At 41.4% G+C, this 25,519-nt stretch overlaps 1 protein-coding gene across 1 annotated transcript in view; it reads left to right on the top strand.

Annotated features, from left to right (window-relative positions):
- LAPTM4B (lysosomal protein transmembrane 4 beta) overlaps window positions 1-25,519 on the top strand; it is a 67,684-nt gene that overhangs the window by 8,035 nt on the left and 34,130 nt on the right. Inside the window, exon 2 of the mRNA XM_046642384.1 lies at window positions 14,396-14,507. Within this exon, the coding sequence (XP_046498340.1) occupies window positions 14,396-14,507 (112 nt within the window). The remainder of the gene's footprint in view (window positions 1-14,395; window positions 14,508-25,519) is intronic.

Below are 25,519 nucleotides of genomic sequence, written 5' to 3'. Positions count from 1 at the left end.
GGCTTCTTCCAACTATGAGTAAAGAGAGGGGTCTGTTTCTCGGATAGTGGTCTGTTGAGGGCTCAGTTTTGATCACCCCACCCTTGATCAGCATTGCTGGGCTAGGAGTCTTTTCCCTTTGTCCTCTGATATCTGTTCTTTTCTGTTTCGTGTTAATATTTACTTTAACCTCTGTACTTGTTATGGTATAGATAAAGCTGCTGTGACAGAGAGAGGCAAAAATGCAGTACTTATGTAAGATAGAACTTTATTTCTCTTGTATGAACAGTCCAGGGAGGCTTGGCAGACGTTGTTCTGTGAGGCCGTCCAGAGCCCCGGGCTGGTGGGGCGGCTGTGTCACAGTGATGCACCGATTCCTGCTCTGGTTCTAAGGAGGGTGCTTCCTCGGCTGTGTGGTTGGAGACAGCTCGCCAGCACCATGTTTGTCTTCTGGTCTGCTGGAAGGGAGAAAGGGCACCTGGAGGACAAGCAACTTTACTTTTTAAGGATGTGAAATGGAAATTGCACACATCATTTTCACTTATATCCCAGTACCAAAAATGAGATATATGACCTAGCTGCAAGGGAGACTGGGAGGTGTCGCCTTTACCCAGGCATCTGTGTATCAGATGGGCCAGTGACTGTGAAAGAAGGGAGCAGATTTGGGGCTGTCTACTAGTATGATGTGCCATCTAAGGGCGGCCTTCTTTCTTTCTTTTTTTTTTTTTGAGGAAGATTAGCCCTGAGCTAACTACTGCCAGTCCTTCTCTTTTTTGCTGAGGAAGCCTGGCCCTGAGCTAACATCCGTGCCCATTTTCCTCTACTTTTTTATATGTGGGACACCTACCACAGCATGGTGTGCCAAGCGGTGCCATGTCCGTACCCAGGATCCGAACCTGTGAACCCCGGGCTGCCGAGAAGCGGAACATGTGAACTTAACCACTGTGCCACCGGGCCAGCCCCATGGCCTTATTTCTAAGATCCTGTTGCCCAGTGGGCAACCTGTACCAACTACAGGGGGCTTTAATTCCGGTCTACAAAACAGTATTAGTTAGTTCGCAGTACTTCAGTCTTCCTTTCTAAATTGGAGTTACTAATTCTAAAAATAAATAATTCTAAACAAATATTTATAAAAATATCACAAAAAGCATTTAAATAAGTCAGAAAAATAGTTATGACTGTGGATAAAACTAAGTGGTGTCCACATGTAAGTGTGTTTTTCCCAAGGTGTGCTCCATTAATGGCGTTTTTAATGGACTATTTAAGAATTTTTAAAAAGATAAAATGAAGAGCACGTGAACAGCAATTTCTGTATGAAAACGCAGATAGTCATCCATATAAGACACAAAATGCAGCTAGCTTATGGATCAGATCACTATAGCTGCTTATGGATAAGGACTTCCCATCTCCAAAGGAAAGAATTGTAAAAGTTTAAGCCTAGAAGGAATGTTGATGCTTATCCACTTTCCTTCTTCCCTCCTTCCTTCATTCCTCCTTTAGAAGATTTTGAGAACTTCCTGTGTGTTAGGAACTGTGCTAGGTGCTGGCGATACAATGGTGATTCAGAATAGATACAGTCCTTGCCAACATGGAATCCATGGCTAGTAGAAGGTATAAATACTACTCAGTAACTAATATATATTAATTGGTAATCCCACAAATACATATTGGAACATAATTGTGATAAATACCACAAAAGAGAATGTGTGGCACTATAGTAAGGCATGGAGGGGAGTGTGGGGATAGAGGTGGCAGTGTTGGAGAGCCTGACAGTCTGTCTTTAACTGGAGAAATTAGTCCACTTATATTAACAGTGATTACTAGTGGATTAGGACACTTCATCTTTGTTTCTGTATTTCTCTCTTGTTGCCATCTTTCATATTGACTGAGTTTTTTCTCATCCATTTTTTTCTTATCTGCTATTTTGGAAGTTATGCCCTATTTCTATTATTTTAGTGCTTCGCTCAATAAATTTTAACATGTATACTTAACTCATCAAAATCTAGAGTTAACAATATCTTTGCCTTTCTTTTGAACAATACAAGTTCTTTAGCACCAGTCATTTCTTGTATTTTGGTATTTTTTTTTTTTAGACTTGATTTAATTGCTTTTTTTGTTTCTTTTGAGGAAGTTTAGCCCTGAGCTAACATCTGCCACCAATCTTCCTTTTTTTTTTTCACTGAGGAAGACTGGCCCTGAGCTAACATCTGTGTCCGTCTTCCTCTACTTTATATATGGGACGCCTGCCACAGCATGGCTTGACAGTGGTGCGTAGGTCTGCACCCAGGATCCGAACTGGCGAACCCCGGGCCACCAAAGCAGAATGTGCGAACTTAACTGCTACACCACTGGGCCGGCCCCTGGTATCTTTTTTTAAAGCTCCCCAAGATGTTGATCTGTACAATCAATGTTTGTTTAGAATTACCCACATATTTATATCTCTCTTTGTCCATTATTCTCTCTTTTTATTTTTGCAATCACTGTACTTTTTATTTTAAAAAAGTCTATTTTAGAGGCCTACCTGGTGGTACAGCAGTTAAGTTCCCACGTTCCACTTCGGCAGCCTGGGGTTCACCAGTTCTGATCCTGGGTGCGCACCTACGCACTGCTTGTCAAGCCATGCTGTGGTAGGCATCCCACATATAAAGTGGAGGAAGATGGGCATGGATGGCAGCTCAGGGCCAATCTTCCTCAAAAAAAAAGAAAGTATATTTTAACACTCAAAATATGGAAAGTACATGATCTGTCATTTTCTTTTGCACTATCTTCCTGTCTGAAGTACATATTTTAAAATTTCCTTTAGAGAGGATCTGTTGGTGGTAGACTGACAGCTGTTCTTTGAAAATATCTTTATTTGGCCCTCATTCTTGAAAGATATATTTGCTGGCTATACAGCCCTGGTTGACAGTTCTTGTCTCTTAGTACACTGAAGCTCGCCTTCCATTGTCTTTTGACTTCTTGGCGGCTGAGGAGTCAGTTGTCGGTCTTACTGACATTGGTTTCTGATTCATTGGGTCTGGGATGAGTCTTGTGGTTTTACATCAGGAATAAGCTCTGGGTGATGCTGAAGCTGTGGGTCTGCAGACCACGTTTTTGGTAGCGATGGTTTAGTGAACTCATACATTTCTGATGCTAAACTGTCTTACAGTTTTGCGTTATGTAGTTAAAACTTTGACTTTTAGTTTTTATTCCTTCAAAAGATACTAAACAGAACTACTAACTGAAGGCTTGGTGAGGAGAGCCAAAGAAGTTATAAGGAATAAACTTTAATAACAGAGAAATGCTATAGCACTTTTGTGAAAATCTTTTAAAAATTTAGTTAGAAATTACAATCGGTGCCTTCTTTGATTCTTTTGTCATTTTTACCTGAGAATATTTCTTTGCCTGTTTTTTTTCCTGCCAACAGTTTAAAATTAAATGGGAGTTTCTCAGATAATCTTTATTCTAAAGTAAGTTTGTAAACGAGAATAGAATCTTAAAGATATGTATTTACATTAGTAACAGGTAATTCATAATTTACTAGATAATCTTTTCATTAGTTTACTTTGAGAATTGCTAAGAACAATGATCTTCAGAGGCTGTCTACTTTTGAAGTATCTGATACTGTTTTCTTTTAACTAAAAGTAGCAATATCAGATATTGACATCACCTTCAAGAATGTTCCCTTGCCTAGATTCATAGTAATGAATATTTATGGAATATACTTTATGTATGGAAAGGAGAAAGTAATTATTCAACAATTCAGCATTATGATTACAAAAATTTCTTTGTCTAAAAAGATGGTTAGATTATAATATATCATTACATTTGATTTTATTTGACAAGACTTATAGAAAACTTAGCTGTCAAGGTGTACTTCAGCAGCTTTTTGTTCTAGAATTGCAAACTGTTTCAGTTCTAGATATGTATGCTTTTTTGTCTTTAATTTTGAAATTTGTTTTGTTTTTGGGTATTGAATGTATTGCTATTTTATTTATTTATTTATTTATTTATTTTGAGGAAGATTAGCCCTGAGCTAACATCTGCTGCCAAGCCTCCTCTTTTTTGCTGAGGAAGACTGGCCCTGAGCTAACATCCGTGCGCACCTTCCTCTGCTTTATGTGTGGGACGCCTACCACACCATGGCTTGCCAAGCGGCGCCATGTCCACATCCGGGATCCGAACTGGCGAACCCCAGGCCACTGAAGCGGAACATGTGAACTTAACTGCTGCACCACCGGGCCGGCCCCTGTATTGCTCTTTTGTTAGACGATTTTAACTCTAAAGTACAATATAACAACCCTGTTCTTGAATGGTATGCAACATTTATATTCTAGTGGTTAAGTCTGTGACTGTCTTCACTTTGAAGAGTTTTCTCTTCTGTTTTATGAGTTTACTTCTGTCTTTCGTGGACAGCTACAGGAATAAAGTATTTTTTTATATATTAAAACTAAACAAGGAATAAGTAATGTAATCGCTTCAAGCAGTCTTTCAAAGCATCTCTCATGATAATCCAAGTTGTTGGAATAGGATGGTCGCAAATAGGGACTATCAGACCTCATGAGTAGAGGATATTAGAACACAGGGACCACCATGTTTGCTGAGCTAAACATCACTTGAGCATTTTGCGCTTTCTCGTTTCTCTTCCAGATGCCAGCCTTCTAACTTTCTAGCACTTGATGCTTTCTTTATGCACAGAGTTTAGGTCTCCATAGGCTGTCCTAAACCAGGCTCTGGGCTAGGCCTATCTCTTCATATTCAGATATCCAGAATGTTCTTTAAGACATAAAAGGAATGAAGCATGCACGTCCTCCCCATCCGCACCCCCACTTTCAAGTATCCCAGAGGCTCTCTGGACAGCTTTTCTCTTTCTGCTCCCCCACCTTCTGTCCATTGTTCAGACATCTTTCTCGTTAGTCGTGAGGGCCCCGTCTTCTGAGAGCATACAGTTGTGTCTCAGCCCGAAAGTGTCTCAGAACCCAACCACGTCCTTTCAGAGAAATTGAGATTGCTCCTGTTGCGGTGGCAGATCGGTTTCATTTTGCTTGCCAACCTCTGTTGCATTGAGAGTGGCTGTCTGGAACACTCCCTTGAAAAGAATTCTGAGCCTGCTGCCAGGGGATTGGGTAACAGAGTCACCAGGGCTTGTGAACTGGGTGTGGTGGCTTCTTGGGTGGAACCTGGGTGACTGGAAAGAGCATGTGTGGCATTTGTAATCCAAGGACCAATGATAGAGTCTCAGCTGAAAGTGCTGTGGCCTTGTGCAGGTTTCCTCTGCGGTCTGAGTCCTCATGTGTAGAATGGCGTAGTGGTGGTCCCTTCGCAGGGGAGGCAGCCCCTCAATAACTCCAAATGGAGTAAGCAGTGGTGGTGGTTTGTTGATTTCATTCCTCACCCATGAGGAGGACAGGCTGGGCTACAAGGTGAATCAGGAGGACCTCGTTGAATTTGGGGGAAAAGAATCTCTACATTTTAAAAATTTGCATGTGAAATGGGGCTCTAATAAAAGATACAACTTCCATTTTACAGCTTAAACTTTTCCCTTTGCAGTATGTAACCTAGAGACTGTCCTTTGATTTATAGCTTCTGCAATTTAGAACATCGATTGTAATTATAATCTAACTCAGAGGGCTCCCAAGAGATGCTTATTTTATGTTTTTGTTTCCTTGTATTTTCTCTAACAGTTAATTCTTAGCCACTTAGTCTGATGCCCTAAAATTCTTTGTGCTATGATCTTTGTCTCTCAAGATTTCCAAAAGTCTGCTACTTTCTGGCGTTAATAAAGACGTCTTCCTGTGAAGTCTTTCAGCTGCCGCCTGTCCCCCAGCCATTAATCCGGCAGAATTCCTTTTCACTTTGAATGGAACATCCAGTTTATTTGACTGTCTTCCTTACTAGACGGCAGGCCTTTTTGAGGGGTTCCCGTCATAAATATGTGATGTTAGCATAGTGCTTGGCATGTATTTGTTGGCTCATAGGCAATTTTTTGAATGATTGAATGAATAAATCAATGACTCTTACAGCATTTCTTCTACATTTTACTTGGCTGCTGCTGCCTGTTTACCCCCTGGCCTGCTAATCCTTGCGGGCGGGATGTGTCTTATTTTTCTTGGTATAACCCAGTTTTCAAGCAGAGTGTTGGGCACACAGTAGGTGAACTAATTTAGTCAATTTCTTAGGCAAATAGGATTTTATGGTAAATCTGGTTTTTTCTCCAGAATATACTTACCACAATTGTTTGAATTGAAATAGCAAGTATTGGAAATTTATGTCAATATCAGATCAGGACCATGTAGACAGGGGCTTATTTGAATTAAAAAACACATTTGGATCAGAATTCCAAAGTTTCATTTAAAGAAATTTCAAGTAAAGTTTAAACATACATTTCATTTTGATTTGCCCATTGAAATTGGACCCAAGAGAAAGGCATATCTGCCATTAATAGCTTTTAGAAAAAAAATTTTCAAATATTGGAGTATATAAATTAGCCAACCGTCTGAAAACAGTATATCAGATTACAATTTATATTTATTTTTAATCATTTTCACTGTGAATATTGCACACATACAGAAAGTACACAGAATATAAACCCCTTGGTTATTGCTAAACAAACGCCTGTGTATCTATCACCCAATCTGACCGTTCTCTAAAAGGTTACCCTAGGGGTTACAGCGTATGGCCTTGACTTTTTAAGATCCCACAGTAATTGGTCTTCATTCTCTTCCTGTACAACGCAAGGACCTAACGTCAGTTCAATTCCAATTATCCTCTCTTGATTTATATGTTATTGCTGTGTATTTTGGTTCTATTTTGTACTCATAAATCTTTATTATTGTTATTGTATGTTATCAATATTTATAATGGCAACATAATTATCATTTTTGTTCTTCATTTCTTTGTACATCTTCAGCCTGCCATCTGGTATCATTTTTCTTTTGCCCAAAGAACACCCTTTAATGCTTTCTTTCCTGCTGAGCTGCTGATGACGAATTCCCTCACTTTTTTCTGAAAGTGTCTGTTTCATTTTCATTCTTGAAGAATTTTTGTTTTTTTAAAGATTGGCACCTGAGCTAACGACTATTGCCAATCTGTGGCGTGTAGGTACTACGCTTGGGATCTGAGCTGGTGGACCCTGGGCTGCTGAAGTGGGGCGTGTGAATTTAGCCACTGTGCCACCTGGCTGGCCCCTCTTCTTTTGTTTTTATTAAAGCCAGCTGTCTGAGTATTTTCTTTTGTCTTATTGAACTCATTAATGTCTTGCAGCTCCGTCTAATGGATTAAACCCACCCATTGAGTTCTTGATTTGGCTACATGTTTTTTCATTCTAGAGTTTCTCTTTATTCTTTTTTAAATCTGTCATATCCCTTTTTTGGTGATTCTAGTTCCGTGCCAAAATTCTTGTTCTGTTTTTTCTTGTCTTCTTGCATGTTGTAAACACAGTCACTTTAAAGGGTGTGCTCATTAACTTCAGTATCTTGAGTATCTATGGTCTATTTCTGTTTTCTGTTGTTGCTGCTGGTTCTTGTTCTTAGCATCCTGTCTCCCCTTGTTTCTTATATTCTGGACATTGTTTTTGAAAAATTGAAGAAATAATTCAAGGCATAGAATGATGTCTTTCCCCAGTCAGGATTTTTTTTTTTTTTTTGAGGAAGATTAGCCCTGTGCTAATCTGCCACCAATCCTCCTCTTTTGGTGGGGAAGACTGGCCCTGAGCTAGTATCTGTGCCCATCTTCCTCTATTTTATATGTGGGACACCTGCCATGGCATGGTTTGGTAAGCGGTGTATAGGTCCATGCCCGGGATCTGAACCGGCGAACCCTGGGCCACTGAAGCAGAGCATGCAAACTTAACCACTGTGCTACTGGGCTGGCCCCTCCACTCAGGATTTTAATAACTTCTTACAGGGGCCTAACAACTGGGGATCCCGTTAATCCAGTTTCAGGATTCAGATGATGCAAAGCGAGACTGTGTCCTTGTACAGGCATGTCTACTTCTGGTTCACCTTCCTCCAGTAGTGAAGCGCCTTCAGGGTCTTACAGGAAAGCCGGGGGGATTTCTGCCCTCAGCCCCACACAGCAGGTCCTGTACTCCAGCTCTTGACTCCCTGGCCCAGCAAGGCTGTCAAGGGTGCTGCTCAAGCTCTTTGCTCTCATCCATCTTTTCTGGAATCAACAAATGCCTTTAGGGGTATTTCTGCCTTCTCCTGGATCTTGACCCAGTAGTTCTTCACTGCCTTGTTAACTCTCTGATGCCTTCTCGCAGACATGGTTTATATTTTGTCCAGATTTTCTGGTTGTTCTCAGGGAGAAGATTGGTTTGTATTCCCTAGTTCACCATTGCTGAAAGTGGCAGATTCCTTAACTATTATTTTATTTTACTCTGACATTTTTCCTCTGATACACCTATTTCCAAGTTTTGACTTGAATGCCTAGCCAGATTTGCTTGTTATTGTTCATCTTCTTACTATTAATTGTTTATCTTTAGAGAGTCAGGTTTAATAATCACATTCTGTAACGTATTTTATATTAAAATGTTTTTGAAGCTTTAAATAATTTTTCCTGACTCTAAATGCAACTATGCTCACAGTTAGACGCTTTGGAAAATATAAAATGTATAATAATAATTAAAGATACAAGGCATTGGCAAACCTGCCACATGGTTTATAATATTGTATGTTTTAGTGATTTTAGTCTGTGATTTATACATGTGAGCATATTATCAACATAGATAAAATTGGAATGATAAAATTTTTGTACTGTGGTTTTCATTTAACATTATACTATGAACATTTTCTTGTTAATTTTTTTAATATGCCTTTTTTCTTCCTTTTTTTTTTTTTTTGGTGAGGAAGATTGGCCCTGAGCTAACATCTGTTGCCAATCTTCCTCTTTTTTGCTTGAGGAAGATTGTCCCCCAGCTAATATCTGTGCCCGTCTCCCTCTATTTTGTGTGTACGACAATGCCCCAGCATGGTTTGGTGAACAGTTTGTATGTCCTCACCTGGGATCTGAACCCGTGAACCCTAGGCTGCCAAAGTGGAGCACATGAACTTAACCACTGTGCCACTGGAGCAGTCCCCTTAATATGCTTTTTAACGCCTTCGTAGTGTTCTTTTATTTGGTTGTAATATTATTTAGTCATTATCTGACTTTTATTTCAGGTTTTCATTATTATAGATGTCTGCAGTGATCATTTTTGGACACAACTGTCTGTGCAAATTTCTGATTGTTATATAATTGTTATTTCAGTGGGTTTGAGTGTTCTTAAGTTTCTTTTATTGAGCCTTTTAGAAAGTGAGCTGATAATTGCATTTTACATTTTCAGTTGTTTGGATTCAAGCTGCAGGTCTCACTGTCCGTTTAGGATCTGACACATGATTTAAGGGGGAAGAGCACATTGGATCCCTGGAGAACATACAAGGGCCTAACACCACTTAAGCAATTGGACAGAAGTTGAATTTACTTACATATGGAAGTAATCATTGTCAAGAACAAGAAAAAAATGTGACACCACGGGAACACTTTGTGAATAGAACAGGAACAGTTTGTACACGACCTAGCAAAACAGACCAGGCGAGCCCAGTGTAAGTGAACAGTAAGCAAAGGAGAACATAAATGTGCCCTCTCTTTCTTTTACATTTAGATTAGTTGTGGTCGTTACATAGTCTGCGCCTGGCAAGTCTCCTTGTTTTCTGGGTTCTCATTTGTGGCGACATCTCATTCTTGCTCATAATTGATGATTGGGTGATTTCCATGTTCTGCCTTTCGGGAAGTACCCCAGTGTTCTTGGGGCTTTTTCTTATATTTGACCTTTTCTATCTGATCGTGTTTAGTTACTACCTTGGCTACTCTTGCCCCTTACCCCTTTGCACATACCTAGGTCCTCGTGGATCGCCGTCACCTTATTATATCCACCTCATCCATGGTGTGCCAACTTCCCATCCAACGATTGAGGTTTTGTGTAATAATACACTAAATATGTGTCGGCACACAGACCTTTGATTATGAAAATGTCACTCTGTGTTTAAAAGAGCACGGTAGTGAGTCATTTGTGACGTGTAATGACTTTATCGTCACATCTTTCTTTTATCTCTATCTCCTTTCTCTGGACTGTCTCTCAAACAAGTGCCTGGATGGGAACCTGGCCCCAGGTCTGTGGTCTATGGCTTGTGAGCACAGAGAGAAGGGCCACAAGGCTAGAGGGACAGGAGAGAGGATGATAGTTGCTGGAGCAGCAAGGGCACAGCCACGTATGGGAACCAAGACCCACTGTGGAGTGAGAAGAACACATGGAGCCAGGAGCCAGAGCTCTCTCAGGAACGAGGCAGTGGGCTCAGAGGCTGAGCAGCAGAGAGCAGGGTGAGACTAGGTGAGACTAGACACGAGACTAGGTGTCCGGCTGTCAGAACTTGAGTAGGCAAACAGGAAAATGGAGGGCTGGCCTGAATACCAACGGTTCAATAAAAGAAGCAGGGCAGGGGCCGGCCCCATGACCGAGTGGTTAAGCTGACACGCTCTGCTGGGGAGGCCCAGGGTTTCGCCAGTTTGGATCCTGGGCATAGACATGGCACTGCTTGTCAAGCCATGCTGAGGTGGCATCCCACATATAAACTAGAGGGACCCACAACTAAGAATACACAACTATGTACCAGGGGGCTTTGGGAGAAAAAGGAAAAAAACAAAAAATGTAGCTCATATCAGACCACAGGAGTTTTCTAAAAAAAAAAAAAGGCAGGGCAAGCTAAAAACTTGATTATTTGGACATCCTGCAAGCACTTACCAGCGCAATGTATCTGAAATCAACCTTGTCATAGTCCTTCAAACAATCCTTATTTCTGATAATGACGAGCTGTATTTTGTCACCCAGGCTTGACATATCCGAGTCTTGTTTGCTCCCCTTTATCTTTACTTACTAAGTCTCTAATAATTCTGCCTTCACATGGAAAGTCCTTGAGGTTCCAGCCATAGCTCTTCCACACGTAAGACCTAAGATAAAGTCACTTAACCTCTCAAACTAGTGCGTAAGATGATGGTCTCCAGGGTTGTCATGAGAATTAGAGATGAAGTGGATAAAACCCTTAGTTTCTCAGCCAGACTATTGTGGTCATCCCCAGACTGACTTCCTGCCTCTGTTTGAGCCTCCAGACTCTTCCAGCTTGGTCTTCCTAATGATCTAGCTCTGATCGTTTCCTATCTCACTTCAACAACCTTTACGGCATCTTTGTTAACTGTTCAGATCCCCAAATTCCTATCCTGGCTTGAGGACTCTACACATCTGGCCCCGCCTGCATTTCTCATTTTAGCCCCTAACGCTTTCTTTTCTGTACTGGGTTCCAACCACACTGAACCACTTGCTATGTTCGGCATAGGCCCCATCCCAGTGACCTAACTCCTACTTGAAATAGTTCTTTTCCACGCCTCTCAGGTTCCAGAACCTTCTCATCTTTCCAGTCCCTGTCCAAATGCTACCATCTCTACTGCTCCCCTGCGTGACCCCAGTCTCAGCCTTCAATAGTATCTTTCTCTGAACTTCCACTATTCTTTTTTAGAACTCTTGTCATGCATATTGCTTTATGCCTTGTGTTATTTGGGTACATGACTTATTTATTTAGTCATTTTTTGAGGAAGATTAGCCCTGAGCTAACATCTTCTGCCAATCCTCCTCTTTTTGCTGAGGAAGACAGGCCCTGAGCTAACATCCGTGCCTATCTTCCTCTACTTTATACATGGGACGCCTACCACAGCATGGCTTGACAAGCGGTGCCGTGTCCGCACCCGGATCCCAACCAGCGAACCCCGGGCCGTCAAAGTGGAACGTGCACACTTAACCGCTGTGTCACTGGGCCGGCCTGGTACATGCCTTATTTAATCGCATATTCTGAGTCCTGGAGAGTTCTTCCTAAGCACTCAGCAAAGTACCTGATCTGTTGTAGGCATTTAGTAAGTGTATTATGGTAATAAACCAGGGAAGGGGAGGATAACAAGCTGATTAAGAGTCGACAGGCCCATTGGAACAGAAAGAACAGAAAGCAGCTACAGAACACTTAGAAAGTCTGGAAACCAGGTGACTGATGCCAGCCAAGAGCTTATATGTGGTTCTTATTGAGGTTTGAGGAGGTGGGGGAACTCATTTGAGTGGCTGTTATGTGCCAGTCACCCTTCTAGGTGTTTAACATAATTTACTCATTTGAACCCCAATGAGATCACACTCTTCTCTTCCTTAATATTCTCCACTGGCTTCTTGTTACACTTGGAATAAAATCCAAACTCTGCGCCTAGCCCTGCAGCTGTGATTGCTTAAGCAGACTCCCTGCACTGCCTCCTCAGCTTTCCATCTTCTCTTACCCTCCCTGCTCCACCCCTTCATGAAAACTTCACCCATGAATCCCAAATTTATGCTTTTCCTTTTTCAACCTTAAAACCTACCCCGTTACAATAACAAAAATGAATACGTTATCCTTGTATGGTGCTGTTCTTTTTAAAAACACACTCTTAGGTTATTTCATCTGATTTTATTTCAGTCCATAATCTTTGGACTGACTGCCTTTTCCAAAGATAAGGGTGTAGAGGGAATGAAATGCCAAGAAAACTTGACAGTTTATCAAAGAACATCTTTGCCGAACATCGGGTGCCAGTCGTGGGACTAATTCGCGCCTTCCTGTAAGCCTTAGATATGTTCTGAAAAGTTGTGTTCAACTAGAGTTTTGCTGATCACGTTCTCTTAAAATGTGCCGTGAGGTTTCTTGGATCTTTGGAGGGAAGCAAGAAACGGTAGTTCTCATAACCGCTGTGGGGAGGGTGACTGGTGGGTGGGAGTAGGAGGGAGATTCGCTTTCCACCGTATACGCTTTTGTAGCCTGAAAAAATTTTAACCACATGCTGGTAGTTTCTATTTCAATTAGTGATATACATGCATACTTTGCGAAATTGCTGTTCTCATTAGTATAGTTTTTTTTCAAAAAGCAATCACACCATATTAGACAGTTTGGAAAAAAGAGGAAGAAAAATAATTATTCCAAATCCTACAACAATCCTAAAACAATCACTTGGGATTGCCATTTGAAATGGATTCTGGAGTGGATGTTTTGTAAACAAATAACCGACTCTCCGTTTGAACCTCTTCTATAAATAGGTATTTCCAAATATGATTTTTATAGTAAGGATGACTTTAGTTAACATTGTTAGTAAAAGAATTTTCTCTGTGTATGAAAGTCATTCATCTTTTCTCTCCATTTTGACAAGAGTAAAAGTCATTCATCTTTTCTCTCCATTTTGACAAGATAGTTTCTTTAAAAACTATCATAAGTTTTTAAACTTAGAGAAAAGGAGAAATAACCCAGTCTCAGCTTATGCCTCCCCTGAAATGTGGGACAGCTGCCCCTGCAGCCCTGTCATGGCTGGTACATGTGCAAAGGATGCAGCAAGGGCACTCAGGAGGAGTAAAGGGAGCAGAAGTGCGGGAGGAGAATGGTCAGAATTGTGCAGGAGGCTGGCTGTTGGGTGAGGAAGGCGGTGAGCCCAGATGGGGTCAGGCTTCAAGTATGAGCAGGAGACTAAGAGATTGGCTTTGGGAATTGAAATTCCTGGATTTAAACCCCCTTCCTCCCTTTTGTTAGCTACCTGATTTGGGGCAATGTTTGCAACCCCTGAGCCTCAGTTGTCTCATCTATAAAATAGGGATAACTTAATATCTCCTTCGATAGGTTATTGCAGGGCATGAGAGAGAGAATCCACATAAAGCACTTAGCACGGTGCTGAATGGTTTCCACTTTTAATTATTAACGGTGGTGCTGTTTTTTAAGATAGAGACAGAGAAAGAGGAGCAGAGGTGGGCGATGTTAAGGAAGATGAATTCCACTTAGACAGCTGAGTGTGAAGGACCTGAGGGATGTGTCTTCAGCAGTATCCAGAACACAGAAGTGTGGGCCTGGGACAGAAAGGGGCTCCCATATGTTACTGCAGGAGTCACCGTCTTGGCTCTGCCACTAAGTAGCTTTGCAATCCTTCTCTGACTCTTTCTTAGATGGTCTCAAAGCTCTGATTGTCTGAGCCTGTGGAAATTGTTTGATCACCTGAAAAGTCTCGCGGTTGCTCATTAGAGTGTGCGTGGCTAATGGGAGAGTTTTTGTCCTTTTCTAACCAGTGGCGTCAGGGCTGCCACCTATGTTTGTGACGCTTGTTTATTGCTCTAGGGTGCCCGGCCCGGGGGGACAGTGAGGTGGAATCCAGCTGTTGCCTGTGCCCCAACCCGTGTGCCCTTGGCTGCATCTGAATGGGCTGGCGTGTGTCTACCTTGGGAATGTTTGCCTGCTCCCTCAGTAGGTGGCCTTTAGTGTTGGTTAAGCAGCTGTTGAAGCTGAACTCCACATGGTCAGTATAATTTCTATTATAAGGATTATATCTTGGGGTTACTTGATTTTTTTCTTTCTTCTTGCAGATCATCAATGCCGTGGTACTGCTGATTCTGCTGAGCGCCCTGGCAGATCCAGATCAGTATCACTTTTCAAGTTCTGAACTAGGAGGTGACTTTGAATTCATGGATGATGCCAGTAAGTACATGAGATAGCAGTTGTAGATATTTGGGTATTTTTGGATGCAGGGAATCTGGCTGCCAGTTCTTCCTGTTGAATTACTAATATTGATTCCTGGCCTGTTTGAACTGGTGCTTAACTGTTTTTCCATTGTTACAAATTAGATCAACAAATATTTATGTGCTGTCCATATTCTGCCTCTGTTCTAAGTGCAAGAGTCTACATAAGATCTCTTTTTTCTTTTTTTCATCTTATGTTAACTTACCCATTTTTAAAGTTATTGCTTTGTCATAATCTTCTTACTCTGGGCCTTTTGGGCCTGTTTGGGAGGAGAGGCAGCAAACGGCAGGGAGGAAGGTTAGAAGGATAATGCCTATCTCGTTGTGTCTTCACACAGTGTGTGTGACACAGTTGTTTCAGTGTTTACCTTCCTTCCAGGAGGTGATCATTCTCCATTCCAGAAACTATGTTGCTGGTTATCTGGTGGATTTGGGGCCTTTTTCCAGATAAATGGAAATGTGCACAGGGATGCGGATGTGTGCGCTTGAGAAGCAGTGTGTAGGTCTGCACCCAGGATCCCCAGCCCGCCGAAGCTGAAGGTGCAAACTTTTCCATGAGGCCGGCCCCAGATGCAGTTTTAGAGGTAGAGCGGGACCCTTCTCGAGACGTGGCGAGGCGGTGGATTTTGTTCTCAGAGTGAGGAAAAGCTGTTCCGTGGTTTGAGGTAGTTCAGTGGTCATGAACTGATGTGTTTTAAGAAGATCCTTTTGGTTGCTGAGTGGAGCTTGTATTTAGGGGACTGGATGTGTGAGCACATGGAGTGGGAAACTGGTTTTGGGGACATTTCTCTGCAATCCAGGCTACACTGGGGATGGGGAGAGAGTGGGTTTTGGAGATAGGATTGACAGAACTTGCTTGTATGGGTGGTGAGGAGAAGGGGAGTCAAAGATGACTCCTTTCCAGCTTGAGTAAATGACCTGCGTCTTTCCTGGGGTCAGGAGCTGGGAACACGCCTCGGGGAGAAAACCTGACTTTGACTTAAGTGGTTTAGCGTAGTTTTTAGGAGTATGGGCCCTGAAGCCAGAGACCTCAGTTGAATCCTGACCCTGCCGTGTATTAACTGTGACTGTGTTAACACTGGGCCGGTCGCTACCGCTGTGTGCCTTCCTTTCCTCCTCTGAAGGATAGGAGGGGACCTTAGTGTCCACCTCATGCAATTGTTGCGGTGATGAAATACATTCGCACATGAAAAATACTTAGAATGGGGTCTGGCCCTAATAAGCGCTCAAAATATTTCACTGTTTACTAGCTATTTTTGTTTCGATATGTTACACTTTAAACATCAGCTGTTTTACAGTGGAGAGATGAAAAAGGTAGCTGGAGATGTGAATCTGTGACCAGCTATCTGGGCTGAGGTAATACGAGGACATCGGCCTGAAAGTGGTGTTCATGGTAGGGAAATAGTGAAGAGAAATGGGAAGGGGGCCCAGGATTGAGCCCTGAAGGAGCCCTAACAGTAGCCGTCAGAAGGAGGAGCCTGAGAGCAACTGGTAGTGAAGTGGACGGAAAACCAGGAGAAGCTTTCTATCCATCATCTTCCACCGGCGTTGCTTCCTGCCGTGTACTGAGAAGTCAGGGCGCTGCGTTGTCCTGGGGTCCAGGACCTTGTCAGACTGCGACATGACTTCTGCTGTAACGTTGCTCATTCTCTCTATCTGAATAACCATGTTAGTCTTAGGAATTCTTCCAGAAAGGGTAATGAGTTTCATTAATATTAAATTAACATTTCTCTGCCTTCCTACCCCTGAGTTAAAAGACTATATAAGCTTATAAAGATAATGTTTGATTGACATTTAAAAATAAATTATGTTTCATTGCTTCCAGTAGCAGGATTCCTTTTCTAAGGTACTTGAGGTTAGAAAAAGAAGTTTTAAATGATACAGCTATGGTTCTATCTGAATCAAATAGTCACACTGCATGCCTTGTTCTAATTGCCAGAGATTAAGCCGGGTAATGACTATCTGACGGTATAGGCTTAATTTAGCTGACTTCAAAGGCTTGCTGGTACTTAAGACATTAAAATAGTAATCGTTTTGTAATGTCCTGGATATTAATTCCAGTGCATTTGAGATTTCTCTCCTATTTCATTTTTTGAAAGGAGTGAATGAATAGTTGTAATTACTTTTACAACTATCGATCGTTTAAGTCACATGGTTAAAAAGGTACAGAGGAGTGGATATTCACTTGAGTGAATCATTTTTTTAAACTTCTTTCCTTTTACATTTCCTTTTACATTTTCTTTTTATACATTTTGATCTCCTTTCTTTAATAAGTTTGTAGGTCAAAAGTCATCATGTCTGACAAGCCTGTCTGTATTTAACTCACTTGTGGATAGAATGAAATAGTCTCCAAATTGATATAATCAACTGCTTTAAATTGTTTTTGAAAATTATAGAATATGCTGGAAAACTATGGGATTATATGGAATATAAGTTGATATCTTTTTGGAATGATGGTAGCCATCTGAAGATTCTGTTAAGAAGGACACAGCAGGAATGTGTCTCACTTCTCCATGTGATATTTTACTAAAATGACCTGGTAGAAGAAAGCCAACTTCCCATTATTTACATTAAAATGTGCATCTAGGAGAATCCACTGGGATAAAGAAAATGTAAAAATTTCACTTTGGGGCCAGCTTCGTGGCATGGTGGTTAAGTTTGTGCACTCCGCTTTGGTGGCTCGGAGTTCATGGGTTCAGATCATGGGGGTGGACCTACACACCGCTCATCAAGCTGTGCTGTTGCGGCATCCCACATATAAAATAAAGGAAGATTGGCACAGATGTTAGCTCAGGGCCAGTCTTCCTCAAGCAAAAAGAGGAAGATTGGCAACAGATGTTAGCTCAGGGCCAGTCTTCCTCACCCCCGAAAAAAAAAAAAAGAATTTCACTTTGTTTTTAAATCTAGCCCTTTAACATTTCTATTTATATATATATTTTTTATATAATACAAAAATATTAGTAATGCGTATTTGTAATTTATAAATAAATATATGCATTGTTTTATGTTTTTAAAAAAATTAACTGTACCAGGAAAGAATAAGGAAACAACTAAATGCAGTATGAAATCCTGGATTCAATTCTGAATCAGGAAAAGGACATTAGGAGGAAACAGTTGAAATTCAAATACAGCCAGTAGTTTAATTAAGAGTATTGTACAAATGTTAATTTCGTCGTTTTGATCACTGTACTGTGGTTAAGCAAATTGTTGCTATTAGGGGAAGCAGAGTGAAGCGTATTCTTTAACTCTCTATTTTTGCAGCTTTCTTGTAAATCAAATGATTTCAAAATAAGAAGTTTAAAACATGTTGCTGTCTACTGACTTAAATCAAAGGCTAATGGTTGAAAAGCGTGTGTGTGCGGCGTGTTGTTAAATACACATAACTTACTTTGAGTAGAAGTAGACGTCATGGAATTTTATTTGTGAAATTTTGATGGATTGGCAGAGACTGGTACCAGGAAGTATCAGTGCTATGCATAATACCAAACAACAGATCATCCGAATTAATTTCTGATTACTTTTTTTCTTTCTTTCTTTTTTTTTTTCTTCTGAGGAAGATCACCCTGAGCTAGCATCCGTGCCAGTCTTCCTCATTTGGTATGTGGGTCGCTGCCACAGCATGGCTGCCAACTAGTGGTGTAGGTCTGTGCCAGGAGCTGAACCCAAGCCACTGAAGCATCGTGTGCCGAACTGAACCACTAGGCCATGGGGCCAGCCCCAACTTCTGAATAATTTTGCAGCAGATTTGTCTTATTCTAGTCAAACTTATTTTTATTTTATACACTAGGTAGTCAGACCTGGCCTGTGGAAGGAAATAGCCATAAAAATAATCAAGAATTGATGGTTACCATATATGGTCCCCTAATTTAGGATAAAGATACTGCTACATTTTTTGGAGAAAGGCTGGTCTTTTTAGTAAATGGTTCTGGGTGAAATCAATAAGACGAAAACAAATAGTTCACAAAAAAAGATATCCATCTGACCAATGAGCATATGAAAATATTCTCCACATTATTAGTTGTAAAGGAAGCCCAGCTTACAAGCACAGTAGTGAATTGCTACCCCCCTCCAAAATGGCCAACATCAGCAGAGTGGACAGTACCGCCGGCTGATCTGCATGGGGAGCCACTGGAATTCTGCAGCTGCGGCTGGGAGTGTAAATCATACAACTGCTTTGGACAAACTAAATGTGTGTCTGCCCGATGACCCAGCAGTTCCATTTCGAGATATGTACTCTACAGAAATGAATGCTTGTGTCCATCATAAGCCGTGTATAAAATGGTCATAGTAGCTTTATTCATAATAGCCCAAAATTGGAAACAATCCACATTTCCATCAGTGTTAGAATAGACAAAAATAGAGTGACCAGAGATGAAACAATACGGGCAAGATGGGTGATGGGCATTCATTATACGTCTCTGTGTATACTTATATGCTTCTGTGTATGCTTGAAAGTTTTGATAATAAAAACTAAGAAATAGAAAAAAAAGATCAACTGGGATTTTCTGTATGGCTGTTGGCACTGCAGGGTAAAGCTCTCCTTGCTGTGGCCTTTGGAAGGGGCCGCAGGCTGCCTACCTGCTCTCTATTCTCAAATCCCCAAACCAACCTGGCAGTCAGTCCGCATGGCTTGTCCGCTTACACGTAAAGATCCCAACAGCCTTGAGGAAATAACACACTTACGCACCAGCAGGGGAAGCTGAGCCATAGGACCCATCCTGGCCCTTTGTTTTTATCCATCTACCCTCCCATCTTCCCATCCTTTCATCTGTTTATCTCTTCAGTCACATGGCTCAAAAGGTTGCATATTCTACAGCTTGACTACATCTTGCTTATTTTTTTTTTAAGGGTAATTCAATGAATATATATTTTCAAGGAGATCTTTTTACAAAGATGTAGGTGTAAGAAGACCATCAGAGGTGGTGAAGTGACCTGGAGAATCAGGGCCAGCTGTTAGTCTGTCTAGACCTGAAGAGTGAATGGGAGGCTGTGGTTTCTGGAGCTGGGAATGAGAGAGTCAGACAGAGTTAACCTCTTCATAAGGAGCAGTGACCTTTGGTCTAGGGCCACAGCCAACCCAGGACAGTCTCACATCAGGGGGCAGCCTTGCTCTCTTCCCTCCCTCTGATCTCTTGTCTGGGATCCTCATCGGCTGAACGCAACTAAAGCCAGAGGGTGAGGGAGCCTTGTTGATGGCCCATATAGGTCTGCCTCCTAGGGCAGAAAACTGGCTGGTGAAGAGTGGATTTGGAAAGGCAAATGGAAGATGTCTGATAGAATCATTACCTACTTATCTGGATGTTCCACTTAACCAAACTATTTTGCTTGGTGCACATTTCCCCACAAGAATATCATAACCAAACTTTGCCAAATGTCTTTTTTTCCTTTTTGCTGAAGAAGATTGGCCCTGAGCTAACATCTGTTGCCAGTCTTCCTCCTTTTTTGCTTGAGGAAGATTAGCCCTGAGGTAACTTCTATGCCAGTCTTCCTCTGTTTTATATGTGGCATTTCTTTTCTTTTCTTTTTTTTGTAAGGAAGATTGGCCCTGAGCTAACATCTGTTGCCAATCTCTCTGTTTTTGCTTGATGAGTGGTGCTAGGTCCATGCTCGGGATCCAAACCTGCAAACACTGGGCCACCAAAATGGAGCGTGTGAACTTAACCACTATGTCAGCAGGCTGGCCCCCACAGCGTGGCTGACAAGTGGTGTAGGTCTGTGCCTGGGATCCGAACCTGTGAAGCCAAAGCGGAGCACACCAAACCTAACCACTATGCCACGGGGCCAGCCCCCAAATGTCTTTTTTAAATTAGATGCATTGAGCCTGCAGAGCCCTTGATTCTTTGGAGGGCCTGAGCTTGCCAGTGGTGGGGCGGGAGCTGGAGTAGCTCAGGCACCCAGGGCTTCTCCTCTTTGCTCTTTTTTCTCCTCCCTGCTGCTTCTCTGATGATGCCTTTTGTTGTTGTTTGCATTTTAATGTTTTTGAAATCAGGATGTGATTTACAATTTAGCATAGATTTAGTGTGACGATCATTTTTTTCCTTCCAAATCTTTATTTTGAAAAAATTCAGGGGGCCGGCCCCGTGGCCGAGTGGTTAAGTTCATTTGCTCCACTTCAGCGGCCCAGGGTTTTGCTGGTTTGGATCCTGGGCACGGACATGGCACTGCTCATCAGGCCATGCTGAGGTGGCGTCCCACATGCCACAACCAGAAGGACCTGCAACTAGAATATACAAGTATGTACTGGGAGATTTTGAGGAGAAGAAGAAAAAAAGGAAAAAAAAAAGATTGGCAACTGATGTTAGCTCAGATGCATAGCTTAAAAAAAAAAAAATTCACACCTTTCGTAAAACTTTTGTGTACAATGAACACCTATCTTGCTTTTTTCCATTAACAGTAATTTGAAGTTCCTCATTCTTTATAGAATTATCTCTTATTAAATATTGAATAGGTATAAAACAATATTTAGAAAATATACTGCATAACGGTATTCTGAGTACTTGTGTACCCATTACTTGATTTAAAAATTGAATTTTACCTTACTGTCGAAAGAGCCCTGTATGTTCCTTCCTGATTGCGTGTCGTTTCCTCTGACCTCAGAGGTAGCCACTCTCCAGAACTCTTTCCCGTTGCTTTGCTTTTCTTTATAGACTTCCCACGTATGTGTGTATCACTGATTGGTCTCTTGTTTGATGTTCACGTGCTTGAAGTTTATATAGTAGATTCACACAGTATGTGTTCTTCTGAGTCTTGCTTTTACAGTTTTACTGTGTGTTAATGAAGAAATTATTCAGACACGTTAAAAATGGTAGGGAAGACTTTATTCAAGAGAGGCTACTACCATGGGGTTTGCAATAGGGGAGAGAGATTGGGCTCAACTCCCACTCCAGCAAGGACAAGTGGGGATTTATAGCCAAGGAGCAGGGTCTGGGTCAGTGGATGGAAAATTACTAAGAGGAAGCATCGAGCCTGGGAGATTCTTACAGAAGGCAGGCCACGATGATAAGTTATAGATGGTGGGGGTAAGGAATTTGATCAGATATCAACACGATCAGATACCAAGGGTGAGGGATTTTCAGTAAATTGACTCAGTAGAATTCTTACTAAAACTAGACTAAAAATGGGCCAGGGACAGAGCCTTTGTTATGCGTCTACGTCTAAGTGAGTGAGCCTGATCTGCTTCCAGCATCCAGCTGCAAGGAAATCTGGAAAATTTAGCTTTAAGCTTTTTAGCCTCTGCACAAGAGGAAGACACATTAGAAGGTGGGATTGAATGTTTTAGTATGTTTTACGTCTTTATTTATTTATTTATTTAAAGATTGGCACCTGAGCTAACATCTGTTGCCAGTCTTTTTTTCTTTTTCTTCTTCTCCCCAAAGCCCCCCAGTACATAGTTGTATATTCTACTTGTGGGTCCTTTTGGCTATGCTGTGTGAGATGCTGTCTCAGCATGGCTTGATGAGCCGTGCCATGTATGTACCCAGGATCTGAACCGATGAGACCCCCAGCCGCCGAAGTGCAGTGCATGAACTTAACCACTTGGCCACAGGGCCAGCCCCTACATCTTTTTTAAGCTTTATTGAGGTATAATTTATATACCATAAAGTTTACCCATTTTAATTATACAATTCAATGATTTTTAGTAAATTTACAGAGTTGTGCAACTTTTTAAAAATATCTGATTACGACTTACGCCTTTCCAGCTATGCAGCCTTCTTTAGTGTCCATCAACAGGTTTCCCACATTTTTTCCATGCATATTTTTGTTGTTCTTGTTTTTTCTTTTGAGGAAGATTAGCCTTGAACTAACATCTGCTGCCAGTCCTCCTCTTTTTGCTGAGCAAGATTGGCCCTGAGCTGACATCTGTGCCCATCTTCCTCTACCTTATATGTGGGACACCTGTCACAGCATGGCTTGATAAGCAGTACAAAGGGCTGCGCCCGGGATCAGAACCAGTGAACTCTGGTCCGGCAAACCCTGGGCCTCTGAAGCAGAGCACATGAACTTAACCACTATGCAACCAGGCCAGCCCCCATGCATATTTTTTATTAAATTCATTTTGTTTCCTTTTTTTCAGATCTGGTCACACAACTTTGTTCTCCAGTGAACATAATCACAAAAAATGTAAATGCTGTTTATTAATTTTTCTATTCTTATATAAGCAAGCTTTTAAGACTTAATTATATCAGTATAAATCTTTCCATCTAAGAATGTGGCTGGAAGGAGCTAATTTCCTTATCTTAGAGGGTAGGGAGTTAAGAGACATTCTCTGAACTGGACATTTGAGTACATATATTACTTAAGTAATCCTTCCTAACTTTTTGTAGCTTATTTTAAATCTTTAGGCCCTACAACATGAATGAACCTTGAAAACATTATGCTAAGTGAAAGAAGCCAGACACCACAGGCCACATATTGTATGATTCCATTTATATGAAATGTACAGAATAGGCAAATTCGTAAAGACCAAAAGTGGATTAGTGGTTGCCAAGGGCTGGAAGGAGGGGGGAATGGGGAGTAACTGCTAGTGGGGTAATTTTTGGGAGAATGAAAATATTCTGGAATTAGTGGTGATGGTTGTGCAACTTTGTTGAATATACTAAACAAATCCAATGAATTATATTCTTTTTAAAGTGGTGAATTTTATGGCATGTGAATTATATCTCAATAAAAAAACATTTAGGAGGGAAAAAAAGACTCAGCCCAAGTAAGCATGGACTCAGATAAATTCTTTGTTGTTCCTCTTGGCTGAAAATAATTTCACTCCCTCTTAACTCCACTAGCTCTTCATCTGTTGAATTCTTCCCGCTCTTCCTAGTAGATGCTAAGCATCGGAGAGCAAAGATTACGGCCTCTTAATCTTTGCAGACTCACAACGTTTATCCCATTACATGAATCTATTGAGTATTCGTGCAATAAATTCTGGGTTTAAGATTAAAGTTGTAAATTAGCAAGTTACACAAAACTCTTCTGTTACAATATACTTTAATAAAAAGTTAGAAACATTTGCCACAAACCTGCAAAAGGTCTATTAGAGCCGCCCTCCGTTTTGGAGGACTACAGTTAGTCTTTACTGCTCACTCTTCCCCAGGCTTTCAGCCTCCCGAGGGAGGAGCTGCAGTCGGGACTCGGCCGGAGTTTCCTGAGGCCCCGGGGGTGAGGCTGGGCATTTGGGTCTTAGTAGCTTATAGTGTTGCTGTGAATTCAGCTGAAAAGAGTTCTCTAGACTTCATGGTGAGAATATACCCCAAATACTGTTTGTTTTTCATGAACTGCAGTGCCAGAAATGTGGCCAAAAATTAGAGGAAATTGAGACGTAAGAATGATGTGAGTAGGCAAGCCAGATGTGGGCCATACAGCAGGCAGTTACCTAGCTAACTGCGAGTTTCACGGGAAGGAAACAAATCCAACAGGTATAAGAGAAGGTGAGCTAGATTGTTTAAACCAAGGCGTTTCAGGGGACTCCTTTATATGCCTATTCTGCTTCAATGATTAATTGGCCAAGTATCAGGAAACATTTTCTAATTATATCTTTTGTGGTCTGTGGTATAGTTTTTCTTAGGATCCTTTTCAAATTAAAACTACATTATTAAGGCAGGAGTTTAATTTAGGAAACAATGTGCCATCAGTGTACTCTGACTTTGGGTTGGTGCAAAGAATAAGTAAAGGATCTTCCTGTCACTGACCAGTACTATTACTGATTGTACAAGTACCTGTGTTGTTATTAGAACCATTTCCTTGTTTGCCTGTGACGTTATTAAAAGGAGTGAGTTTTAATTACTCCAGAGTAATTCTCATGTTTACCGTGGGGCGCTCCACATCGTTTCAGAGGCGCTGGCCTGTGCTCTAGGCTGCCAGGGGACAGGTGCATCAGCCTGCTCTACCTTGTCTGCTCTGTGCTTTTATTTGATTTACACTTTGCTTCTGCCGAAGCCGTTCCACATGCCTGTGATGTATTCAGTCTGATCCGTGTGATTGCTGTAATCATCTATAGGAATAGAATTTTGAAAATGTCATCATCTGAAACTAACATTTTTTATGGTAAATAGTATCTCATTATGAATGGTGATAGGATACTTTATTCTATGACTTTAGTTTTATTTTTACCTTTTAAATTTCTGTTTTATATTCTTTAGAAAAGATGTAAATTTAAATTTTTTTTAAAGATCTATGATTTTTAGTTCTGGAGGTTTTTTTTCTTCAGAATAGGACATGCAGCTCCCATTAAGGTTATTCTTTTTGTAGGTTATATTAATATTTTTATTTTTTGAATACCTCCTTGAGTTATTTGTTTGCTTGTCTATCTCTTTTAAGATCTATGTGGTAAAAAATATCCTATAATGGGCTGGCTTCTATAAAATTAATTTTTTTCTCATTATTGATGCGGGGTCGGTGAGCCGAGGAGTCGAAAGAAAGATTTCTTAGACTCTTAAGATCTGGCAGTAGTGCTCTTTTATTTAGAGAATAGTATAGAATAGCATGGGGACAGGACTCATGGGCAGTCAGATCTTCTGCTGCCGCCATGGGGACACGACCCATGGGCAGTCAGAGCTGCTGCATGGGGACAGGACCCACGGGCAGTCAGAGATGCTGCTGGCATGGGGAGCTGCTGCTGCCGCCGCTGGCATGGGGACAGGACCCATGAGCAGGCAGAGCTGCTGCCGGCATGTTGGGGCTGCTGCTGCAAAGTTGGGTGGAGAGTAAGGCTAAATTTAAGGCGTAGGTATGTGAGTTATCTCTTTACAAGACAAAGAATATGTAAAAAAGTTAAAATGGTGTCAGTGCCCGTAGGGTCCGGCCATTTGGCGGTCCCACAAATTTTAGATAAGAATCAAACCGGATTGAGTAAATAGCAGAAGTCACCGCTTGAATTTTATCCTCAGCTAAAAACAAAGGAGGATTTGGGGGGGGTGTCAGTTACATGAGCTTGCCAGACAGTAACCAACTTAAGTTCTTGCCTCTGGCATTGATTAA

Source organism: Equus quagga, chromosome 16 (assembly GCF_021613505.1).
Source record: "Equus quagga isolate Etosha38 chromosome 16, UCLA_HA_Equagga_1.0, whole genome shotgun sequence".
Taxonomy (NCBI): domain Eukaryota; kingdom Metazoa; phylum Chordata; class Mammalia; order Perissodactyla; family Equidae; genus Equus; species Equus quagga.
This window is presented reverse-complemented; position numbering and strand designations above follow the sequence as displayed.